Below are 21,434 nucleotides of genomic sequence, written 5' to 3' on the forward strand. Positions count from 1 at the left end.
TCAGAACTGAGATTTGAATCCAGGTCTAATTTGAATGAAATTCTGGGGGGTTTTTTGTTTTGTTTTCTGTGTATTTTTTGGGGGCTGTGCCTTGTGGCTTTAAAGATTTTAGTCCCCCCGTCAGGGATTGAACCTGGGCCAGGGCAGTTGTAAGCACCAAGTCCTAACCAGTGGACCACCAGGGAATTCCTTGGGATTGGGGTTTTTTCCCCAGTCTTTTTGTCAGGAGTGTTAAAGACCCCACATCAGCACTGCTGGCAAATCGTAAACAAATTATACCTAAATAAGCTACAAGGATATGTTACTCAACACCGGGAATATAGCCAATATTTTATAATTATAATTTAAAAATTGTGAGTCACTATAGTGTACACGTGTAACATAAAACATTTTACATCAACTATACTTCAGTTAAAAAGTCATAAAACCACTAAAGTACTAAAAAGTAGATTATTTTACTGATTTTAAGGTAGAAAAGGCCTTTCCATCTTTCCATTACACATGACATTAAACCCAGAAGTCAAAAAGAAAAAGACTTGTCTAAATTTCAATTTTTAATTTCTGTAGGAAAAAGGAGAAAGAAACTATAAACAGCATTAAAAGACCAATCACAAACTGGGCAAAGAATTAATATCCTTGATATAAAGTCACTTATGAATCAATGAGAAAAAGATGAACATCTCAACTGAAAATTGGGGAAAGAATATAACCAAATCATCTATAGGAAAAAAATAACTGATAAAGATATGAAAAGAATTTCGGTCTTAGAATAATCATAGAGATTCACTCTAAAAAAGTTTTTCTAATGTGAGCCATTTTTAAAGTCTTGATTGGAGAAGGAAATGGCAACCCACTCCAGGATTCTTGCCTAGAGAATCCCATGGACAGAGGAACCTGGTGGGCTGCAGTCTACAGGGTTGCAAGGAGTGGGACACGACTGAGCAACTAAACAACAATTGAATGTTACAGTATGGCTTCTGTTTTATGTTTTGGCCCCAAATCATGTGGGATTTTGGCTCCCCGAGCAAGGATCAAACTCACACCCCCTGCCTTGGAATGTGAAGTCTCAACCACTGGACCACCAGGCAAGTCCCAGAAATTCACATTTTAATGATATTATTTTTTTCATTTTTTAGTGATTCCATTATGTATGTTTTTTGGGTTTTGCTTTTTTTTTTTTTGAGTCACAGAGCAAAGTATGTGGAATCTTAGTTTCTTAACCAAGGATCAAACCCATGCCCCATGCAGTCAAAGCATGGAGCCCTAACCTCTGGGCAACCAGGAAGCTCCATATATGTATATATGGAGTTATATATTTTTCATTGTGGTTTATTACAGTTATATCTTTATCACTGTAGTTTATTACAAGATATTGAATATAGTTCCCTGTGCTGTATAGAAGTAGGTCCTTGTTTATTATGTATTAATATTTTATATATGTTAATCCCATACTCCTAATTTATTCCTCCCTCCCTCTCCTTTGGTAACCATAATTTTGCTTTTTTATGTCTGTGAGTCTATTTCTGTTTAGTAGATAAGTTCATTTGTATTATTTTTTTAGATTCCGCATATAAAGTGATCTCATATATTTGTCTATGACTTACGTATGATAATCTCTAGGTCCATCCATGTTACTGCAAATGGCAATACTTCTTTCTTATGGCTGAGTAATATTTCATTTATATGTGGACATATCTTTATCCATTTATCTGCTGATGGATACTTACATTGCTTCCATGCCCTGGATATTATAAATAGTGCCACTATGAACATTGGCTGCATGAATGTTTTTTATATCATTCATATCAAAATATCATTTTTTTGAGTTAAAAACCTCAAACAAAAAAACTTTTATCTGGGGAATTCCCTGGTGGTTCAGTGCTTAGGACTTTGTGCTTTCACAGCTGAGGGCCCAGGTTCAGTCCCTGGTTGGGGAAGTAACCCACAAGCTGCATGGCCTGGCCAAAAAAAAAACACCTCACAAAAACAAAACACTTATCTGTACAAAGAGTGACTTTTTAAGAAGCTTTAACATGTTATTGCTTTAGAGATTTTGTGTGTGTGTGTGTGCTAAAATAATAATGAGATACCACCTCTAACCTATCAGATTGGGTGTGGGGAAACAGATACCAATATAATTTATGAGAAAACAAAGCCATTCAACTGTTTTTGGAGTGCCATTTGGAGTAAATACTCAAATATTTAATATTCTTACCCCATAACCCAGCAATTCCACTTCTAGGAATCTCTTCTACAAAAAAACTAGCACTAATACAAAAAGAAATGTAGACAGAGTTGGCTACTGCATCATTTATTGGATCAAAATAATTAGAAACAGCCCACATTCCCATAGGTAGGGGATGGCTTAAATAACCTGTGTTATTTCCCCATGATGGAATCCCATTTTTTATAAAAAGAGGTAGTTTTATATTAACTAACATCAAAAGATAGCCAGGATATATGGTTAAGTAAAATAGCAAACTGCAGAATGAGATGCTCCTTTGTTTTCATGTGCGCAGAAAAACATCTGAAAGGAAGCATCTAAACTGTTCATGAGCTTCTCTACACACTGGGACAGAGGGGTTTGATCTTTATTTCCTGTCTGGGTAATGCAAATATGTGAGGAAAGAATTCAGGACTAGACCAACAGGCATTCCATGAAAATTAAGTCTGGCCCCTCCCTCATCCCACAGAATCCCTTGGGGAGAAGGGAAATCTGATTTTTACTCTAGACATGTCTATAATGTTAGTACCTTTTATTTATTTTTAAAATTTTATTTAGCTTTGGCTGTGCTCGGTCTTCATTGCTGCACAGGCTGTTCTCTAGTGGTGGTGAGTAGGGGCTCCTCTCTAGTTGCTGTGCGCAAGCTTCTCATTGCGGTGGCTTCCCCTGTTGTGGAGCACAGGCTCTAGGGCACGTGGGCTTCGGTAGTTGTGGCACCTGGGCTTAGTTGCTCTGCAGCATGTGGCATCTTCCCAGATCAGTGACTGAACTCGTGTCTCCTGCCTTTGCAGGCAGATTCTTTACCACTGAGCCACTAGGGAAGCCCAGTACTTTTTATTTTTAACAAACAACATTGCTTGTTATAATTTCAAAAAATTCAACCTAGTGAGAAAAGTAAAAAAGAATGTAGGAAATTTGCAAATGATGTGTAAATTTAAGAAAATATCTGCCACACTCTCATCTCCCAGAGAAAAATACCATGTGAGGCCTTCCTCTCAAATGTTTTTTACGCACATCCATCTTTTTTATTTCTTTAAAAAATATGTATTTATTCGGTTATGTTGGGTCTTAGTAGCAGCACATGGAATCCAGAGTGGGCAGGCTTCAGTAGTTGCTGCACTCGTGCTCTCTAGTTGCGGTCCGTGGGCTTTGTTGCTCTGCAGCATGTGGGATCTTACAGGTCTCTGACCAGGAATGGAACCCAAGTCCCCTGCATTGCAAGATAGATTCTTAACCACTGGACCACCAGGGAAGTCCCCCTCACGTCTTTTTTAAAGTCTATAAAACAGTCACAAAATAAACACAAAATGGAAGAATTCTAAACGTATTCTGAAGCCAAAAGGAATGAAATTTGTAAAAAGGAAACATGATTTACACGTAACACGACAGCATGAACAAGCTCCCATATTGTTACACAACCTGATTTATTTGGTTGTTTAGGAAACTTTCATAAGGAATATCTCTTTAATCTTTTATCATCTAACAGTTAGGTTGTTTCCCATTTCAGAAATGTTTTGCAAATGAAGGAAAGAAGAGACTGGGGCTAAACAGAGCCCAGGACAACAGAGAAGAAGTCCCTGCAGTCATCTCTTCCCCCTTCCTGACCCCATCCGGTGGGGTCTCTGCCCAGGCCTTCCAGACATACTCCCAGAACTCGGCTAGGACCCAGAGCCAACTGGCCTCCAGCACTGACATTTCCTGGTGAAAGTGCAAGGGGGCATGTCTTTCTGGCCCTGGGATCTTTTCCCAGCACAAAACACAATCTGATCCGGGCAATCTGAGGCCTAAGCCCCATCCACCGTCTTCCCACTCACAAAATTCAAGATCCTCAGGGCTCCGGTGGCCCAGAGATAGGTACGACATTTTCATACTGGGGCTCCTCCTGCCCTTCCTCGTCAGCCACCTTCTGGGGATCCTGTACTAGGGGACCATCCTCAGGGGCCAGCTCCTGGCCACCCCCTGAGCTCTTGATGCCACCCCCCAGGCCCCTGGCCCCTTCCTCTGACCGAGTCCCTGCAGACTCCAAGGCCCCAGTCAGCTCCTCCTTCATGACTGAGCTGGGGCTCTGATTGGCAGAGCCAGAGTCCAGCCTGGGGCTGCCCTTGTTGCGACTCAGGGCCCGACGCGGAGGCTTGGGGATGGCACTCTTGAGCTTGGGTTCTGCCTGGCCTTTCTGGAAGCTACCAAAACGGCGGAGGACAGACCGGACAGGGCCCTCAGGTCCCCGGGGTGTCCCTGCCAACATGTAGATTGTGGTGACAGAGCCTGAGCTTTCCTGGACGCTGCCCTCGATGGCTTCCACACGCTCAGCCACTGTCCGGCCACCAAGTGGGAGCCGGCGGCGGCCAACAGCTGAGTCCCTGGGGCTGGCAGTACCCGGAGAGGCCCCATCTGTTTCCACTTGTGGGCCTGTGGACCCCTCAGTCTCCTGGCTTTCGGGACCTGGCTGGGTCCCCCGGGAGAGCCTCTTGGGCTTTCGGAGCGGGCTGGAGAGCTCCCCGGAGCCTCGGCGACTCTGCGGTGCAAACTTGGTGCCTTCAGCAAAGGAGACCGATGGCCGCTTGGCCCTAGCGAGGCTGGAAGTGCGCGGGATGGCAAACGGCGTGGAGGTGTCCTCAGGGGGCGGGAAGGGACCTCCAGCCAGGCTGGTCTCTGAGGATTCCGCTGGGGCCACAGGGACCATCCCTGGCAGAGGAGACAGAAGTGCTTGACGGAAGCTGGGCTGGGCTCCCCAATCCATCTTACTTACCCAGCTCAGCATCTTTTGGGAGGCCCCCAAAATGGAGCAAGGGAGAGGGTGAGGATGCAGAGAGCCGCGGGAAAGGGCTATTCAGGCAGAGACTACCGCCGCCACCCTCTATTCTCACTGTCCTCCCCAACTTTGTGACAACGCCACACTCCAACCACACCAAAACTCTTTCAGTGCCATGCGGCCATGTCCTTCTTACTGCCTTTTGTGTACACTGTTCCCGCTTCCTGAAATGTCATTGCCATTTCTCCCTGCCCCTGGGCTAACCCCACTGATTCTGCCAGATTCAACTCCAATACCACGAACACTGAGACATTGTCTCTGACCCCTGTCACCCCGGACATGCTGGATGATGAGCCCCTATTCGCATGTCCCCCGTGAAAGCATGCATCACTCTGTCCTACCACCCACTGTCTTGCAGACTATAGGCTTGGGGAGGGCAGGCATCTCCCTTACTCTTGACTGCATCCCACAGCCAAGAACCGTGATGGGCAGAGTGGGCGCCCGCTGCACATCTGCTGAAGGAATAAAAAAGAGGGTGTGATGGGGGGGCTGTTTGGGGGCTACCTTCTTGGGGTGGCACACAGTAGGCAGGACCCTCGTCCTCTTCTCCAGACTCGGAATCGGAAGAGAAGGAGTCGTCCGAAGCCCAGCCAGCGGAGGGCGGCTCGATGAAGCTGTGGTTGAAGGGGATCTCCGGGTCGTGGTGCGAGACTGCCGGGGAGGGACTCCAGGTCAAGTGCAGCACCCAAGGGGACACCTTGTCCCTTGGCAACCCCTGACCTTCAGCAGCCACTTACCTGTCACCCAGGGAAGCTTGTGGCTGCTCAGGGAACCACAGGGCAGCGCAGAGCCCAGGCTGGAGGTCAGGGCCCCCCAGACCTGCAGCTTCATCCTGGACATGGTGGTTCCATCTCTCACTGGCCTGAGGGCAAGGGAGAGCGGTCAGTGTGGGAGAGCCCTGACTAGGGCAGGAGAAAAGGGCCACGACCATTCTGATTCCACGGTTCATATGACAAAGCGACCATGCCTACTTCAGTTACTCTCTGTGACTACAGAGTAAAATCCAAACAGATCTGGAGAGAGATATATATATATAATATTGACCCTGAGATCCAGGCCTGACACAGAAGGCAACATGGCTCCAGAGTCACAAGGTGGCCACTCTGGCTCTGATTTAGCCTCTCAGGGCCTCAACTTCCTCATCTGTAAAATGGGGACAACAACTCCTATCTATCAGAGCTTTTTTTCAGGACCCAGCATAGCACCAGCTACACGGAGGGCTGCCCCCAAATGCAGCACTGTGTGATTATTATCTTCGCTGAGCCCCAGCTCACTGATCTTTCTGGAAGTGACACCACCTCTGGGAAGCCCACTCTTGTCCCCACCCCCAAGCTGGAAGCAGCTGCTTCACAGACAGACTGTGCACACGTCTTGGTTCTTGAGTGAGGGGCTTCTCCTTTTCCAAGAGAACTAGATCCCCAGGGTAGGGCCTCCTAGGTCTGCTGCTCTGATGATGCTCCCACAGACAAGAGGGACATGCTCAAGGGGTAGTGAGTGAACTAACAGCACATCAGACAAAACAGAGTCCAGAAAACTGGGCTCGGGCTTCATGCGGGCCAGTGACTAGCAGGGTCACCCTGGGTCTGTGTCCTCATGGGAATTAAGAAGGCAAATTCCCTGCCGCCAAGTGCCTTGCTCAAAACCTCCATCCACACTGCTCTGAGCTTCCAAGGGGCCGAGAAGTACAAAGAGGTTTCATAACGGAACAAAGCTCTTGTGTGAACAGTGTTCCCCGCAGCAGCCCCCAAGCCTCAATCCCTCCTCGCCTCTCCTTTTCTCGGAAAACCAAGCTCTCTGCTGAACGCTTGCACAGGCTTTCACGGCACTCTCCCTTCGGAGGTCTGGTCTCTGCCTCCCCGCCCAGAGCTATCCTGCTTCTTCTTCTGCCTTCTGCCAGCCTGGTGCCTGCTCCCCCACACCCTCCACCCCCGGAAGCATCTGAGGAGGGCAGGTGGCTGACCTGGTGTCTCCAGGCCACGGCCATGGCCTGCTACCTCATTACCTCTGACCTACATGTGTGACAAGGTCAGCCTATCTCCATCCCAGAAAGGAAACCAAAGATACCACCTTGCTTTCACCCATGGCCTAAGCTGTGGGGTCGGGAAGACAGGGGCCCATGATCACCTGTCCTTGGGGTCCAGCCGGGCAGTCCAGCAGCAGCAGGCACAGCAGGCGATGGCCAGGAGGAGCAGCAGCAGGGGTACGAGGATGCCCGCAATGAGGGCAGCGTCCTGACTATGAGATCCTAGGGAGGGCGGAGGATGGACACATATTCGGGGCCTTCTTGTCTCCCACACATAATGTCTCATCTCTAGTTCTGCATTGCCTTCTCCCCAGAATCTCCCACCTGTGGGGCCCTCTCCCTCTTCTGAGAGATGTAGACTCAGTTCAGCTTGGAGGCCCCTCCTCCAGGCAGCCTCCCTGCTGGTCTGTCCCTTCCTGATGGTCCACGACCTGTTTCATAAACTCTCGCCCCAATTCTCAGGCCTGATGAGACACCCCAGTGTCCAGCCCTGCATACCCATTTCCTTGGTGCTAGCCTGTTTTCTCAAGGGACCAGGGCTCTGTCATGTCTCGGGGGGGCTCCAAAGCACCCATACAGATTTCAGGTAGAGAGAGCATCTCTGAAGTGGGCTTAGCCTTTCTTGCACGTAAGGAAGTCCCAGAGCCTATGGCAAGGGCCTTTCTTTCATGACCTCCCTGGCAGACCAGTGGTTAAGACTCCGAGCTTCCACTGTATGGGGCCTGGGTTCGATCCCTGGTCGGGGAACTAAGATCCCACATATCACGCAGTACAGCCAAAAAAAAAAAGGCCACCCTTCCCTGGGCTACTTCACCCTGTACTCTTTGTTTTAGCTTACCCAGCTGGCAGGCCCCAGAGACAGGGTCGCAGCTTCCCTCTGGACATTCACAGGGAACAGAGCAGTTATTTCCATGGAAGCCAGATGGACACGAAGCATTGCAGCTTTGGGGGGACAGGGGAGATAAGCGGGAGGCTGGCTGAGAAGGCATGGATGTGGGCAGGGGAAGGTAGATTTCTGGGCACTGCTCCCCGCCCCCTACCACACGGACTTCCCCTGAAGGATGCCCAGCCAGACTCCTCTGACCTCTGAGCCACATTCTAAGCACGCCATCCCTGGCAGTGTTTACAAGAATCCCTGAGCCCCTAAGCCCACCTTCCAGAGATACCATCCACAAACTACCCCCTGGCTCCCAGGCCCCCCAGGGTGCAAGCCTCAGGCAGGGTCCACCTCTCACAATCTTCATTCCATGCCCACTTGGCGCTATCACTGAAATAAGCAAGATGCCAGTGGAATCCAGACTTCCTCACAGTTTGGAGGTCTGAGCAAGGCCCAGGCCCGCCCTAACTCTCTGGGCCTAGGTCCTCTCCTCTGTAAAATGAAATCTCTTCCAGTTAATACTCTCTTCTGTCCCACAAGTGGGAGAACTTGACATTGGCAACACTGACATTCCCAGGTGGCTCAGTGGTAAAAATCTGCCTGCCAAGGCAGGAGGTACAGGAGATGCGGGTTCGATCCCTGGGTTGGGAAGATCCCTTGGCAATGGAAATGGCAACCTGCTCCAGTGTTCTTGCCTGGGAAATCCCATGGACAGAGGGGTCTGGCAGACTACATACAGTCCATGGGGTCACATAGAGTCAGACACGACTGAGCTGGTTCTACTACTACTGAGCCCCCTTTGGAAGATGCAGACCCCACAACCAGAGGAATAACTTCCTAGTTATGAGTATGCTGGGTGGGCGATAGAGAGGCTCAGGTGGGGAAGGTTAGGGAGCAGATTGCACAGAGACCTGACCTAGTCCTCACCTGGGCCCCCAGTAGCCGACACTGCAGACACACTCCCCGGTCACAGCATCACAGGCCCCCTGGACACAGGTGGCGCAGGTAGAGTCGCAACCCTCCCCAAAGGTGCCAGTCAGGCAGGGGTCTTCACACCTGAGGTGACGGGAGACTCAGAATGGAGAGCAAGGCCAGGCTGATCCCTCACCAAGGGCCCCACCCATCTTCGCCCATACTTCTAGATTCAGAGACCCAAGCATCTACTCATTCAGCAGTGAAGCTCAGGTGCAAGCAGGGCCTTGAATCTGAGGTCAGACTGAATAGGTGACAGACTATAGATCCCTGGAGGGAGATAAGGGTGAGAAGCCTGAGTAGTAGGGGTCCTGCCCAGGGCCCCATCATCATCCATTTCTCCTGCCTTCGTTTTCACCCAGAGGTGGGCCCCACGGGGTTGTGTGACTATATGCTTGGAAGAGGGGGCAGCTCTATGGGAGGAAGCAGCTGGGGCAAGCATCTAGAAGGAAGGTATACCCCACCCTGAGCAGGCTGGCCCCTCACCTGGGCCCCCGCCAGCCAGGCTCACAGTGCTCACAGTGCCCGGTGTCTGGCTGACAGGCCTCTCCAAGCCGGCAGTGGGGGCACTGCTGCCTGCAGTTCTCACCAAAGGTGCCAGGAGGGCAGGGCTGGTGGCACTGGGTCCCGTTCCAGCCTGGCTCACAGGCCTCGCAGCTGCCTGTGTCTGCAGAGCATGGCTTATTCTGCTTGCAGTGGCCACAGCTGCGAAGAGAAGGAGTCCAGGGAGCCCTGGGAGGCAGACGGATGTCGCACCCACCAAGGCCTCCAGGGTCTAGAGGGCGTCTTGGTTCCAGCAGGGCCATTCAGGCAGGTTTGAGCCTCAGTTTCCCCATGTTGTACAACAAAGAGGCTGGACAGACTATCTCTGAGGCTCTAGTAGGATTCCAGCCCCTTCCTAATCCCCCCGCCCCACTCTGAGCCCCATCCTTCCCTGGATCCCAGTGTCCCCAGGAGTTACCAGCCCAGCCATTGAAACCAAATTACCACCCCAACCTCTGCCTCCCTTCTGCCCAGGGTTTCCTTCCTTCCCCTTTCCCCTTGCCCCCTTCCACCCCGCCACCTCAGAGGTCTGGCATGAACAGGCCGCACTAGTTTCGCTCCTGTCCTATTTTATGCATTATAAAAATGCATCAAACTAGCATTTTATCTTTAGATTCTTTCAGGTTTACTGAGTTATCATTGACACACAGCACTATTATGAATTCAAAGTGTGCAGCCAATGACCTCATATATATAGTGTGAAATGATTACCATGAAAAGTCTAGTTAACACCCATCATCTCATATGGATACCAAAAAATAACAAGTTGTTTTATTTTTTCCTTGTGAGGAGCACTCTTAGGATCTACTCTTTTAACAACTTTCCCAGTAAGGCTTATCTTATCTTAATATCGCCTTCATCCTTATTTGAACTTTCTCCCTCCAGAGACTTAATTATCTGGGATCATGCGCTTGGATCAGACTCGTTAGTGGGAGAAGGGGAGTTCATAAAATCAGTTTAACAGATCCTGACAAGAATTTTAAAAGAACAGAAAACATTTGGGTGTATATATATGCATATGCGTGTGTGTGCCGTCAGCTTAATTTTTTACTTCAGTTAATATATAGCCCATCATATACATGGATGATATATGTGTATATCATATGTATAACTAAAGAAATAAACGGACCATAAAGAAAGCTGAGAACTGAAGAACTGATGTTTCTGAATCGTGGTGCTGGAGAAGACTCTTGAGAGTCCCTCAGTCCTAAAGGAAATCAGTCCTGAGTATTCATTGGAAAGACTGGGGCTGAAGCTGAAGCTCCAAGACTTCGGCCACCTGATGCGAAGAACTGATTCATTAGAAAAGACCCTGATGCTGGGGAAGATTGAAGGCAGGAAGAGAAGGGGACGACAGAGGATGAGATGGTTGGATGGCATCACAGACTCCATGGACATGAGTTTGAGCAAGCTCTGGGAGTTGGTGATGGACAGGGAGGCCTGGCGTGCTGCAGTCCGTGGGGTCGCAAAGAGTCGGACACGACTGAGCGACTGAATTGAACTGAATACATATATGATAGAATGTAAAACGTTTCTTAAAGTGGGTGGACCTGGTCAAAGTTTGAAAGATCCTGAGTGGCAGAGAGACCCTGCAATAGCCCTTTTGCCACGTGACCCGTTGTGCTGCTTTTGTCCCGTTTCCACGGCTTGCTAGGAGTATTTTGTTTCGCAGGAACCAGATGAGAGTGGTGGGCGAGGCTGGGCCTCGGGGCACCGAGGGTCTCTTTGCCCCTTTCACCCCACACTTGTCTGTTTCTGGCAGCCTTCTCCCAGCGCCCCCGCCTTCCCCTCTCGTTCTCTCCTCCTCCTTCGCAGGCCCTCCTCCTTCCCTTCTCGCCCCGGCTCACCTGTCTCGGCACTGGAGCCCGTACCGGCCGGCGGGGCAGGGCAGCTCGCAGCGCACGCCGCGGAAGCCGGGCGGGCAGGAGCACTGCCCGGAGGCGGCGCTGCAGCGGCCGCGCACGCACTCGCACGGCTGCCGGCACTCGGGGCCCCACCAGCCCGGCCGGCAGGCGCAGCGGCCCGACTCCTGCGCGCACGGCGAGCCGTGGCAGGAGCAGCGGAAGCTGCAGCGGCGGCCCCACCAGCCTGGCTCGCACAGGCAGGAGCCGGTGGCCTGATCGCACCGCGCCGCCGCGGGGTTGCACTGGCACGGGCGGCGGCACGTGGGCGACCACCAGCCGGGCTCGCAGCGGCACGCGCCGGTCTCGGGGTTGCAGCGGCCGTGGGGACCGCAGGCGCACGGGAACTCGCAGCGGTCGCCCCAGCGGTCGGGTTGGCAGTGGCACACGCCGGTGGCCGGTTCGCACTGGCCGTGCGGGTGGCAGGCACAGACCTCCCTGCAGTCGGGGCCCCAGTACTGACCCGGGCAGCCTGCGGCAGGGCAGGGGGAGAACGGAAGAGGGTCAGCGGGCTCGGGGCCGGGCACGGATGCTCGCCGCGTGCCCCCTTGTGTGCCAGGAGGGACCCTGGCACAAGGACGTGTGTACTGGGAGGAGTAGGCCCACCCTCCAAGAGCCGGGGACAGCCTGTCCCCCTGGGGCACAGCTCACTTCCTGCCCTCGACTCTGAACCACAAGGCTCCTTAGCACTGGCCCAGCCTCCCACTTCCACATTCCAGAAAACACTTAAGGGTGGGAAAGGGGCCTGTCCAGAGCCACAGCGAAGTGGGTGGGGCTGCATTCGGGCCCCTCCTCCCTCTCTTTGTGTCCCACCCCACCCCACCCCCACCCTGCCAACTGTGTCTATCCAGGCCTGGTGGCTGCCCTTGGGGTCACGGAAGAAGCCACACTCCCCCAGCGTCTCTTCTCAACCCCGACCCCTGGTGGCTGGCTGCCCTCTGGCTAAACTGCCCACCAACCACTTTGCCAAGTCCCTCTTTGTGCCAGAGAAGGTGGACACTCCAGTCACCCTCCAGACCGGCATAAGGTGTATGAGGCTGAGAGCGCATTCATTTTGCAGTTAACCGCGATCTCCAGCATCTTTCAGGAAGTTGAAAGGGAAGATGAACAGCCCAGAACTGAAGCTGTGGGAGGACTTTGAGGATGGCCGTAGAAACCAGATGACTCAGGGCATCCCCGGGAATGCGTCACTTCCTGTCTCCGGACCTCAGTTTTCTTAGCGAAGCTTGGAGGAACTCTTGCCCTGCTCTTGTAAGATTACTTTGCTACCTGCTTCGCCTCCCCTCTCCCCCAGTCCAGCCCGGTGCCTTCATCCTTCAGGAGACATTCAGGACTCACGGGAGTTGCACTGGGCCCCGAAGAATCCAGGTTTGCATCGACAGAGGCCTGGTTTCACACATACCTCGTCTTCCTGGCAGGCGTCCAACCCCTCGCAGATGGCTGAAAAACACCCCACCCAGGTTGGAAGGACAGGGGTGCAGCCAGTGGACACTCTGTCCCTCTCACTGGCTCCCGCTCCCCCTCGGGGCCAGGGGGGTTGGGTCACAGGAGGGGCCCCGGCACAAGGGCTCAGGAGGGCAAACAGAGCCCAGGGTGGGGTAGGAAGGAGGGTCACTGGGCTCTCTGTCCTTTCTCCTCCAGTGGCAGGCGGGGTGGGGTGGGTGGGACCATGCTGGCTACTCACGGACGGTGCATTCTCGATCTTTCTGCCTCCAGCCTGGGCAACACTGGAGCTCAGCAGAGGGGCTGTGGGGCAGACAGCGGTCAGCCGGGGGGGCAGCCTGGTTCTGCAGGTGGATCACTGTGGCTGGCCTCAGCCCCATCTGGTAGGCCTGGCCAAGGGTCACAGCCCCACGTCCCCAGACCCTCTCCGCTCCATCCCTGGCCATCCCACCGCCCTCCAGGCTGCCCTTGAGCCCCTCCCACTTTAGCCCCTCTTTCCACACTTCCTCCTCCCCCCTCATCAGACTCCCACAAGACCCACCTGCTGGCCTTGCAGACGTGCCGCCCCTCGGCGTCCAGCTCAGACTCCGGGGCCCCCAGAGCCCCAAGCAGCAGCAGAGGGAACAGCAGCCCCAGCCCCATGGCAGCCAGTGCAGCGGGAGGGCTTGGGTTAGTCTGGCCCCCACAGCTCCAACCCCCTTCCTGCTTCCTCCCCAGGCTTTTCCTGAGGAAACCAGGCTAGAGGGGCGGGCTGCCATGAGGCACCTCCCTGAGATGGTGGGCAGGCGCTGAGACGCAGACACCAGAATAGTGAAAGGGAAGGAAGGCCAATGGTGAGGGCTGAGTGGAGGCTTCTGGACTGGTCTGAATCCGGAGGGAGCAGGAAGATGAGGCTGTAAGTCCCGGATCCCAGGACAGGCGAGCGGGTGAGCCATGGAAATCCATTAGGTCACATTCCCCAAGGAAAGTCGGAGAGGGGAGAAGTCCCCCCCATCAGTGACAACCAAGGGGACCATCCTGGCAGAGCTGGGCAGGGGCAGATCACTGACAGAAAGACGTGGAGCCGTTTCTGGGTATCACGGGCAGTTGCTTTATTCCAATAGCTTAGGCCATCTGTACAAACACCTGGGAGGAGGGCAGTCAGCTCTCTGTTTCACAGAAGGGGAAACTGAAACTCAGAGAAGCAGCACTTTTATCTGGCCCCTGAGGCTTGGCACAGAGGTATAGGAAGGACAGCATATTAAAAAGCAGAGACATTACTTGGCCAACAAAGTCCATCTAGTCAAAGCTATGGTTTTTCCAGTAGTCTTATATGGATGTGAGAGTTGGACTATAAAGAATTGATGTTTTTGAACTGTGGTGTTGGAGAAGACATTTGAGAGTCCCTTGGATTGCAAGGAGATTCAACCAGTCCATCCTAAGGGAAATCAGTCCTGAATATTCATTGGAAGGACTCATGCTAAAGCTGAAACTCCAATAATTTGGCCACCTGATGGGAAGAACTGACTCATTGGAAAAGACCCTGGTGCTGGGAAAGATTGAAGGCAGGAGAAGGGGACGACAGATAATGAGATGGTTGGATGGCATCACCGACTCAATGGACATGAGTTTGAGTAAACTCTGGGATGGACAGGGAGGTCTGGTGTGCTGCAGTCCATGGGGTCGCAAAGAGTTGGTCACCACTGAGCGACTAAACTGAACTGATAGGAAGGAAAGTAGGCTGAACTCCCATCAGACCCCAGCTCGGACCAGGATTAGAGAAGAGCCAGGGAGGAGGGCAGGGAAGGAGGGAGCCCGATCCTTTGAGGTCACACATTCAACCACAGACAGACTCCAAGGTCAGGCCTCTGGGGCAGCTGAGACCCCAAACAAAGATGTTCATTGAGAGCACAGCAGGACCCGTCAGGAGTCGGGGGCTGTCGGGCTGCCCACTGGCTCCAGGTGGGGTGTCTGCGGAGTCTCCTCTCCTCCCTGTAGCTGGCTGGGAGCCACACTGCTGGTCTCGGTCCCAGGGACCTCTGCTTCACCCCGATACCACTGGCCAAAGCTGGGGGGGAGAGCCAAGAGGTGCTTTGAGCCTGGCTGCCAGGGAGGTCAAGGACAGGGGCTGAGGGCGGCAGGGGGTGCTGTAAAAAGGGGACCCAGAGCAAGAAAGGGCAGCATGAGGCAGGGGGCGGTAAAGGGGCCGCCAGAGGAGCAGGAGGGGACGGGCATGCTACTCGCTTGGGGCAGCGGGAGGGAAGGTGGGCCCCTCCACCCTCCACCCCCACCACATTCGTCCTTCCCTTCCTCAACATACAAACTCCGTATTCTGGACTCAGGGGCTGGGGGTTCAGAATGGTCTCCCTTATCGCTGGAGAGCAGGAGCCATGAGCCATCCTCATCGTCACTGAGGCAGAGAAGAGAGAGGAGAGGAGACGTGAGGGTCCTTTATCAAGGCCCTGAGGGCCAAGGTGAGTCCGCTACGTTCAGCCTTCTGTGCAGCCCCCAGGAGCAGGAAGGGGAGGACAGAGCGACTTTGGGGCCCCCACAGCTGGAGTGAAGGAAACTGAATCACTTTGCTGTACGCCTGAAACCGTTACACGACACTGTTAATCCTCTACACGCCAACATAAAAAGTTAAAAAAAGAGAGCTGGAGAGAGGCAAGATCTGGGGAGACAGAGCGCATCTTGAGGCTTTTATTTTCTAGTCAGATACATAGCAGGCCGCGGACAGGGCCTGCAGCTACAGCCTTACTTTTACCTGTCTGAGAACAAACAGATGCAGCCAAGACAAGAAACCAAAGAAACCGAAAACCGACTGTGGAGAGGCAGAGTCAGGATGAGCAGCGAGCAGGGCAGGTGGGAGCAACTGTGATCCAGCGAGAAGGTGGTGGGCTCAGGACGGCAGGCTTGGCAGGGGGTGACCAGGCCAGGTTAGAAGGTTCCAGAGGTGGCTAAGCTTGGTGACAAGCACAGTCGGAGGCAATGGGTTCAGCAGGTGACCAGGCTCAGTGGGAATGGAGGCCAGGACTTACCTGCTCTCTGCTTCCTCTGGAGTCCCTAACATTTTGGCCTTGATCTTCTTCCGCTGCTTCTTGACAGCTACCTTCATGGCTTCGAGCAGAAGCCCAGGGACCCGGTGGTCTGTGAGCAGCTCCCTGCAGAGGAGGAGGAAAGGCAGAGACAAAGCAGTGGGGATGCGAAGAATAGGTCTCGACCCAAGTACCTGTGCATGTTGTTCCCCCTTTTGGGAACACTCTGCTTTGCTAACCCCTCCCCTCCTGAGTTTAGGTATCACCCCTCCTGGGAGTACTTCCTTGACAGCCACTGCTGCTGACCCTCAGCACTGGGCCTCCCCCGTGTGGAAGAAGATCCAGGAAGGCAGGGACTATGTGACTCACGTCCTCCAGTGCCCAGCACGGTGCCTGGCACACGACACCGTGGCCGTATCAACCACTCAAAGAATGAGGCGGGTGAACTGAGGCCAGGGAACAGGTGCGCCTGGCGCCCCGGAGCCTCCGGGCCCTGCCCGGCGCCCTCACCGCTGGAAGTAGGCCAGCTCCTCCTTCAGCAGGAACACGTTGGCTTTGAGCTCATTCCGCTCCTGAAGGATCTGCTGAACCTCCTCTCGACTGAAGCCGCACTGCCCTGCCTTGGCGGGGAGCCCTGGCGGCAGCAGGGCATCCGCCTGTGGAAGGACAGGCTTGGTCAGGGAGCGCCTCGGTTGGACAGGGACGCGAGAGGACTGGCAGGGAGACTTGGGAGGCCAGGGCGCTACCATGGGTGCCAGGCCGGGGCTCTGGCTGAGAGTAGGGGCGGAGGCCGGCTGGGGGCGCACACTCGTAACCACCTTCTAGATAGCCTGGTGGCCCTGCTACGCAGCACAGCGAAACTTTCCTGAGTGCCCACCGAGAGCCGGACCGGTCCCTCATCGGGCACTCACCGGGTCCTCGGGGGTGCCCGGGGCTCTTGTGCCCGCGGCCGCCCGCTCGGACTCCCGCCTCTGCTCGCACCCGGGCCCCGCGGCCTGGCCCTGCACCGGCTCTGGAGGCGGCTCCACGGCCGCTTCGCGCCGCTGCTCTCGTTCGCTCTCGCGGTCCCGCGCGGCGCGTAGCTGGGTTTGTACCGCGGCCAACTTCTGCCGCAACTCCGCATTCACCAGCAGGAGGCGCTGCAGCTGCTCCTGCAACTGTGGGCGGGGCCAAGGGGCTGGTGGGAGGGGCGCCTGGGGCCGGCAGGGCCCCGCCCCCGCACGTCGCCCCGCCCCGCCCTCACCGCCTCGGTCTCCTGGCTGCGCTGCAGCAGGTCGCGGTTGTACGCCCGGAGTTCGTCCCGCTGGCGGTCGGTCACCTCCTTGAGCTGCCGCAGCAGAGCGCGCTCCTCTGAGGAAGGGGCGTTCTCAGCGGCGGGCCCGCGGGTGTGGGGGGAGCCCTGAGCCGCCCCGACCACGGAGCCCCGCAGGCCCGCACTCACCCTGTGGTCCAGAGCGCAACTCTCTGCGGAGGCGCTCGTTCTCCTCTCGCAGCCGCCGCAGCTCGAGTTCCGCCTGCTGCGCGAATACCTGCAGCTGGGGAGGCCGCGCTGTCAAGGTTAGCCCCCGCTGGCCCGGCGGGCGGCTGGGGAAGGGCGCCGTGACTCACCGAGTCCGGGGCGGGCCCCACGGCCGCCTTTTCCAGGAGCTCCAGCGCCTGCACCACCAGCGGCACGAGCCCGGCCGCCGCCTCCGGCCCGAAGCGGCGCGCCAGCTCCTGCAGCTCAGCGCCCAGAGCCCCCGCTAGGTGGTACACGAGCTCCGCGGCCGTCCCCGATCCCACGGCCACCCGAGGCCCCCAGCCATGCGCCCCAGGCGCCGCCCTTCTGGGCTCCATATCCCCCGAAGGCGACCAGGGCTGAGACACCCTCCTCCCCCAACTGGGGCAGGAAAAAGCCAATCAGCCCCGGCCCAGGAAGCAGCTTAGGACAGTAGAGGGCGGGGTAGAAGCGACAAGGGAGGAGCGGTTCAGGGAAAAGGCTCGGAGTCTCAGGGCCCTGGACCCTGTCCTGTTAAAGCCCCCAAGGTCACAGGAAGTAGGACATTCCGGCCAGGCGTCCAGGAACTGAGGCCCAGGGCTGTAAGTGGTCACTTTCGTCAAGCCCTCCCCAGTGTCCACACCAGGCTCCACCCCTGTGTCTAGAGTCATGGGGCCTGACTTGGCTGCCAACTCTCCAGCCAAGAGGTGAGAGGTAGGAGGGCTGTCACTGACCTCAGCCAGTGGCAGTCAACTGTTCAGCCATGTGCCTGTTTCCAGGACAGGCTGAGAGTGACACAAAACTTAAGGGGCTAAGCTGGGCTCTACAGCTACAGAGAATAAGGCAGGAGCTTCTACACTCAAAACAGTGACTGCTCCAAGAGATGCTGAAGAGCAGTGAGGGTTTACAAGTATTTGGGGGAAAACTGGCAAATGTGGTCATAGCAGCAGGGGTGTGAAGGCCCAACTTCTCTTCAGCTCACTGAGCTTAGAGGATATTTATCCCCACAGCTCCAAACATGGGGCCTCAAGGCTCAGTCCAGCAGCTTGCTGTGAACACGTCCAGCGTCTGCCATCACTACACCCAAAATCTGAACACAGGGGAAAAGAAGCTTCAAAACCTCCTATTTATACAAAATTTATTATTATACTTTTTCACAATTACAAGTCACCACGAGGTCCACAACATCACAAGCACAAAAGAGAGGAAAAAGGGGCCAAGCTGCTGAATGTCACCAGCTTGTCTGTGGGGTCACAGGCTCTAGCCTTGACCAGAAGGCTGGAGCAAGGAAGTGGAGACGACTACGCATAGAGGTCCTCTCGGTCCGCAGAGTAGACCTCGCCCTCCTGCAGGAGCGCGAAGTTGAGGAAGTGGGAGGGCCGGTGCACCTCGTGGTAGAACTCTTTGGGGTTTGCCAGCTGCAGCTCATACTTCATGTTGGGATCATGCCGGACACCTTGGAGTAGAAGGAAGAGGCCAACGTTGACAAGCCCCACCCGCCTCACCCAGCCTGGGTCCCTGGGCCATCATCTCTAGACCAGAATCTGGGCCCAAGTGCTAAGGGTGGCAGCCTAACCTCATCCCCACTTTCCAGTGCATACCTGCCCCCACCCCACCCCACCCCACCCCCTGCCCCACATACCCATGAAGTTGTAATTCCACGAGGACTGGGCAGGGACCATAAAGAAGCCAAGGAAGCGATCCGACAGCAGCATCTGGACCCTCTCGTAGTGCGAGGGTAGGTAGCCTTTGGGGTTGTTGCCCTTGTCTGTGTTCTGGCGGCCCCATTCATAACCACTGGGGGTCAGCTTGTAGGCTGTCAGGGTGCAGGAGCCTGGTGTGAAGCTGGAAGAGGAATGAGGACAGAGTCAGAGCTCAGGCCACCATTCTGGGCCTGCAATGCCTCCCATCACCCTTCCTCCCAAGGGGCCTCAAGCCCACCTGCAGGTGATGATAATGGTCTTCTCGCCATCCCAAGATGGGTTGTCAGCCATGATCTTGGCATGGGTGGTGACATCCTGGGGTGACAGCTGGGGAGACTCGTTGGGCTGAGTGTGGATCCAACCTAAGGGTTCCATCTCCTATAGGAAGAGCAGTGGAAAGCTCTTTAGAGCCCAGGAATCCCACCCAGGAGTATAACCTCTGCCTTCCCTCCACCACCCCGAGAGCAGGGAGCCGCAGCTCTCCCACTTCCTCCACTAACCTTGAGGTACTCGTGCTGGGGCAGCTGGCCAGGCAAGTGCACTGTCTGGTGAGTGCCCCACTGTGGTACCATCACGATGCAGCGGATCTCCTTCACCTGGGGGTTATCTGGTGGGCTCACCCCATACAGGTATCCTGCAATCTGGAGACAAGGGGGTCAGCAACCAAAGAGATTCTTAGTACCAGCTTTGTGCTTAATTCCCTTCTCCAGGAACAAGGACAGAATTCCCCAAAATGTGGCCAGAATCTCCTGCACCAAAAAAGCCTGGGGGTGCTTATTCAAAATATTAAACATGGACCTCATCTCAGACTTAATCACATCAGAATCTTGGGTGGGGCCCAGAAATCGGCACTGCTCACACATTCCCCAGTTGATTATTTAAGTATAAGTACAGTATCCATAAACAAATGAGCACACAAGTACACAGCTCAGGCATTCAACAAGCTGTACACATCTTTAAACCCAGCACTCTGCAGCACTTTTTTCCACCTTCAGTTTCTCTTCGAAACTACCTTCAAACTCTTTGCCCAATCTTTTAGTTATCTTTTATTTCCTCCTCTTTTTGTCTTTTGTGGTACTCTTCGTCACACACAAGTTAATCATTTTGATGATGGTTTTGTGCTGTATATCTTATTTAAGATTATTCCATCACTAAGACAATAGATATTTTCTTCTAATACTCTACTAGAGTTTAGTATTTTACATCCAGATTTTTATTCCACCTGGATTTTACTTCTGTAAGTACCACAAAGTAGGGATCAAATCTCCTTTTGCTGATTATTTCAATATCATAAAACACATTTAATCCCACAGATGAAGTAGAATCCTCAAGTGATACACCTGATTTATTGTATACACATGAATCTGTTTCTGACTATATGATACTTCCATCCAATAACTTCTAGGCCAATCACAGATCATCCTCTCAATTGCCACAGCTTTACAATGCTTTGGTATCTGGTGGGGGCCAAAACCTTCCTCCCTGTTTTGGCTATCCTTATATATACTTTCAGTTCAGTTCAGTTCAGTTCAGTCGCTCAGTCGACTCTCCGCGACCCCATGAATCACAGCACGCCAGGCCTCCCTGTCCATCACCAACTCCCGGAGTTCACTCAAACTCATGTCCACAGAGTCGGTGATGCCATCTAGCCATCTCACTCTCGGTCATCCCCTTCTCCTCCCGCCCCCAACCTTTCCCAGCATCAGAGTCTTTTCCAGTGAGTCAACTCGTCGCATGAGGTGGCCAAAGTATTGCAGCTTCAGCTTTAGCATCAGTCCTTCCAATGAACACCCAGGATTGATCTCTTTTAGAATGGACTGGTTGGATATATACTTTACTCATCATGAATTTCAAAACCATCACCTCCAGTTCCAGGAAATCTCAGGTGAGTTTTAGGCTCAAAAATGCTCAGCACGCACCACGGCCTAGTTGGAAAAACATACTCACTTGGGCCCGAAGGTCAGATATGCAGATAAACTTCTTAAGCACGTTCTTGGGAAGGATGTAGGTGTACCCAGTCTCCTTGATGTCATCAGATGAAACATAGATGTGATTGGTCCTTAGGTGCAGGTTGGCGGCAGATATGGCCCTAAACACAGGCAGGGAATGTTGGCATTTCTCAAGTCAAGCACCTCGTGTGGCACCAGCAGGCCTTCCCACCCCCACCCCTCTTGCCCCCTGCACTACCTGACCCTCCATTCAGTCTTAGAGGAGAAAGTCTGGGTCTCGTAGTTGCTGGTGGTGGAGGTGATTATTTCATCACCATGCTTGTTGACAGTGCGAGTCTGGGTTGCAGTCAGCTGCGACTGTTCCTTGGTCTGCTTCTCAATCTCAGCGATCTGCTGCCGCTGCTGTGATGGCGCCGAGATCTCCATCCCCAGGATGATGTCCCGGATTTCTGACTGTGTCAGCGATGCCACATTCACACTGTGGGGACAGTGTGAG

The 21,434-nt window shown here is 53.8% G+C and overlaps 3 protein-coding genes across 5 annotated transcripts in view; all 3 read right to left on the reverse strand.

Annotated features, from left to right (window-relative positions):
• Positions 1-3,631: 3,631 nt before the first annotated feature.
• On the reverse strand, positions 3,632-13,730 carry SCARF1 (scavenger receptor class F member 1). Of its 2 annotated transcripts, XM_055403192.2 has the most exons (11): positions 13,337-13,723; positions 13,037-13,098; positions 12,691-12,792; positions 11,299-11,824; positions 9,395-9,613; positions 8,864-8,992; positions 7,898-8,001; positions 7,161-7,281; positions 5,774-5,898; positions 5,541-5,687; positions 3,632-4,909 (listed from the first exon to the last, which is right to left on the reverse strand). In XM_055403192.2, exons 1-11 carry the CDS (start codon positions 13,435-13,437, stop codon positions 4,053-4,055), a joined length of 2,493 nt encoding a protein of 830 aa, XP_055259167.2. In that variant the 5' UTR covers positions 13,438-13,723; the 3' UTR covers positions 3,632-4,052. The 2 variants fall into 2 exon arrangements, with proteins under 2 accessions (XP_055259167.2, XP_055259160.2); XM_055403185.2 differs by having other exon boundaries at positions 12,691-13,098; positions 13,337-13,730.
• Positions 13,731-13,861: 131 nt separating this feature from the next.
• Positions 13,862-18,263, reverse strand: RILP (Rab interacting lysosomal protein). Its single transcript, XM_055403249.2, has 8 exons — positions 17,418-18,263; positions 17,251-17,344; positions 17,053-17,159; positions 16,721-16,966; positions 16,320-16,465; positions 15,813-15,935; positions 15,095-15,184; positions 13,862-14,842 (listed from the first exon to the last, which is right to left on the reverse strand). Exons 1-8 carry the CDS (start codon positions 17,643-17,645, stop codon positions 14,698-14,700), a joined length of 1,179 nt encoding a protein of 392 aa, XP_055259224.1. The 5' UTR covers positions 17,646-18,263; the 3' UTR covers positions 13,862-14,697.
• Positions 18,264-18,407: 144 nt separating this feature from the next.
• PRPF8 (pre-mRNA processing factor 8) overlaps positions 18,408-21,434 on the reverse strand; it is a 30,106-nt gene continuing 27,079 nt past the window's right edge. For both annotated transcript variants that reach the window (XM_055403174.2, XM_055403166.2), the window contains 6 exons: positions 21,177-21,416; positions 20,937-21,078; positions 19,490-19,630; positions 19,228-19,367; positions 18,929-19,131; positions 18,408-18,742 (listed from right to left, as the gene is read on the reverse strand). In XM_055403174.2, the coding sequence (XP_055259149.1) occupies positions 18,588-18,742; positions 18,929-19,131; positions 19,228-19,367; positions 19,490-19,630; positions 20,937-21,078; positions 21,177-21,416 (1,021 nt within the window). In that variant the 3' untranslated portion in view covers positions 18,408-18,587. The remainder of the gene's footprint in view (positions 18,743-18,928; positions 19,132-19,227; positions 19,368-19,489; positions 19,631-20,936; positions 21,079-21,176; positions 21,417-21,434) is intronic.

This window comes from Moschus berezovskii, chromosome 20 (assembly GCF_049115385.1).
Source record: "Moschus berezovskii isolate FMDL1 chromosome 20, NW_MosBer_1.0, whole genome shotgun sequence".
In the NCBI taxonomy this organism is placed as follows: Eukaryota; Metazoa; Chordata; class Mammalia; order Artiodactyla; family Moschidae; genus Moschus; species Moschus berezovskii.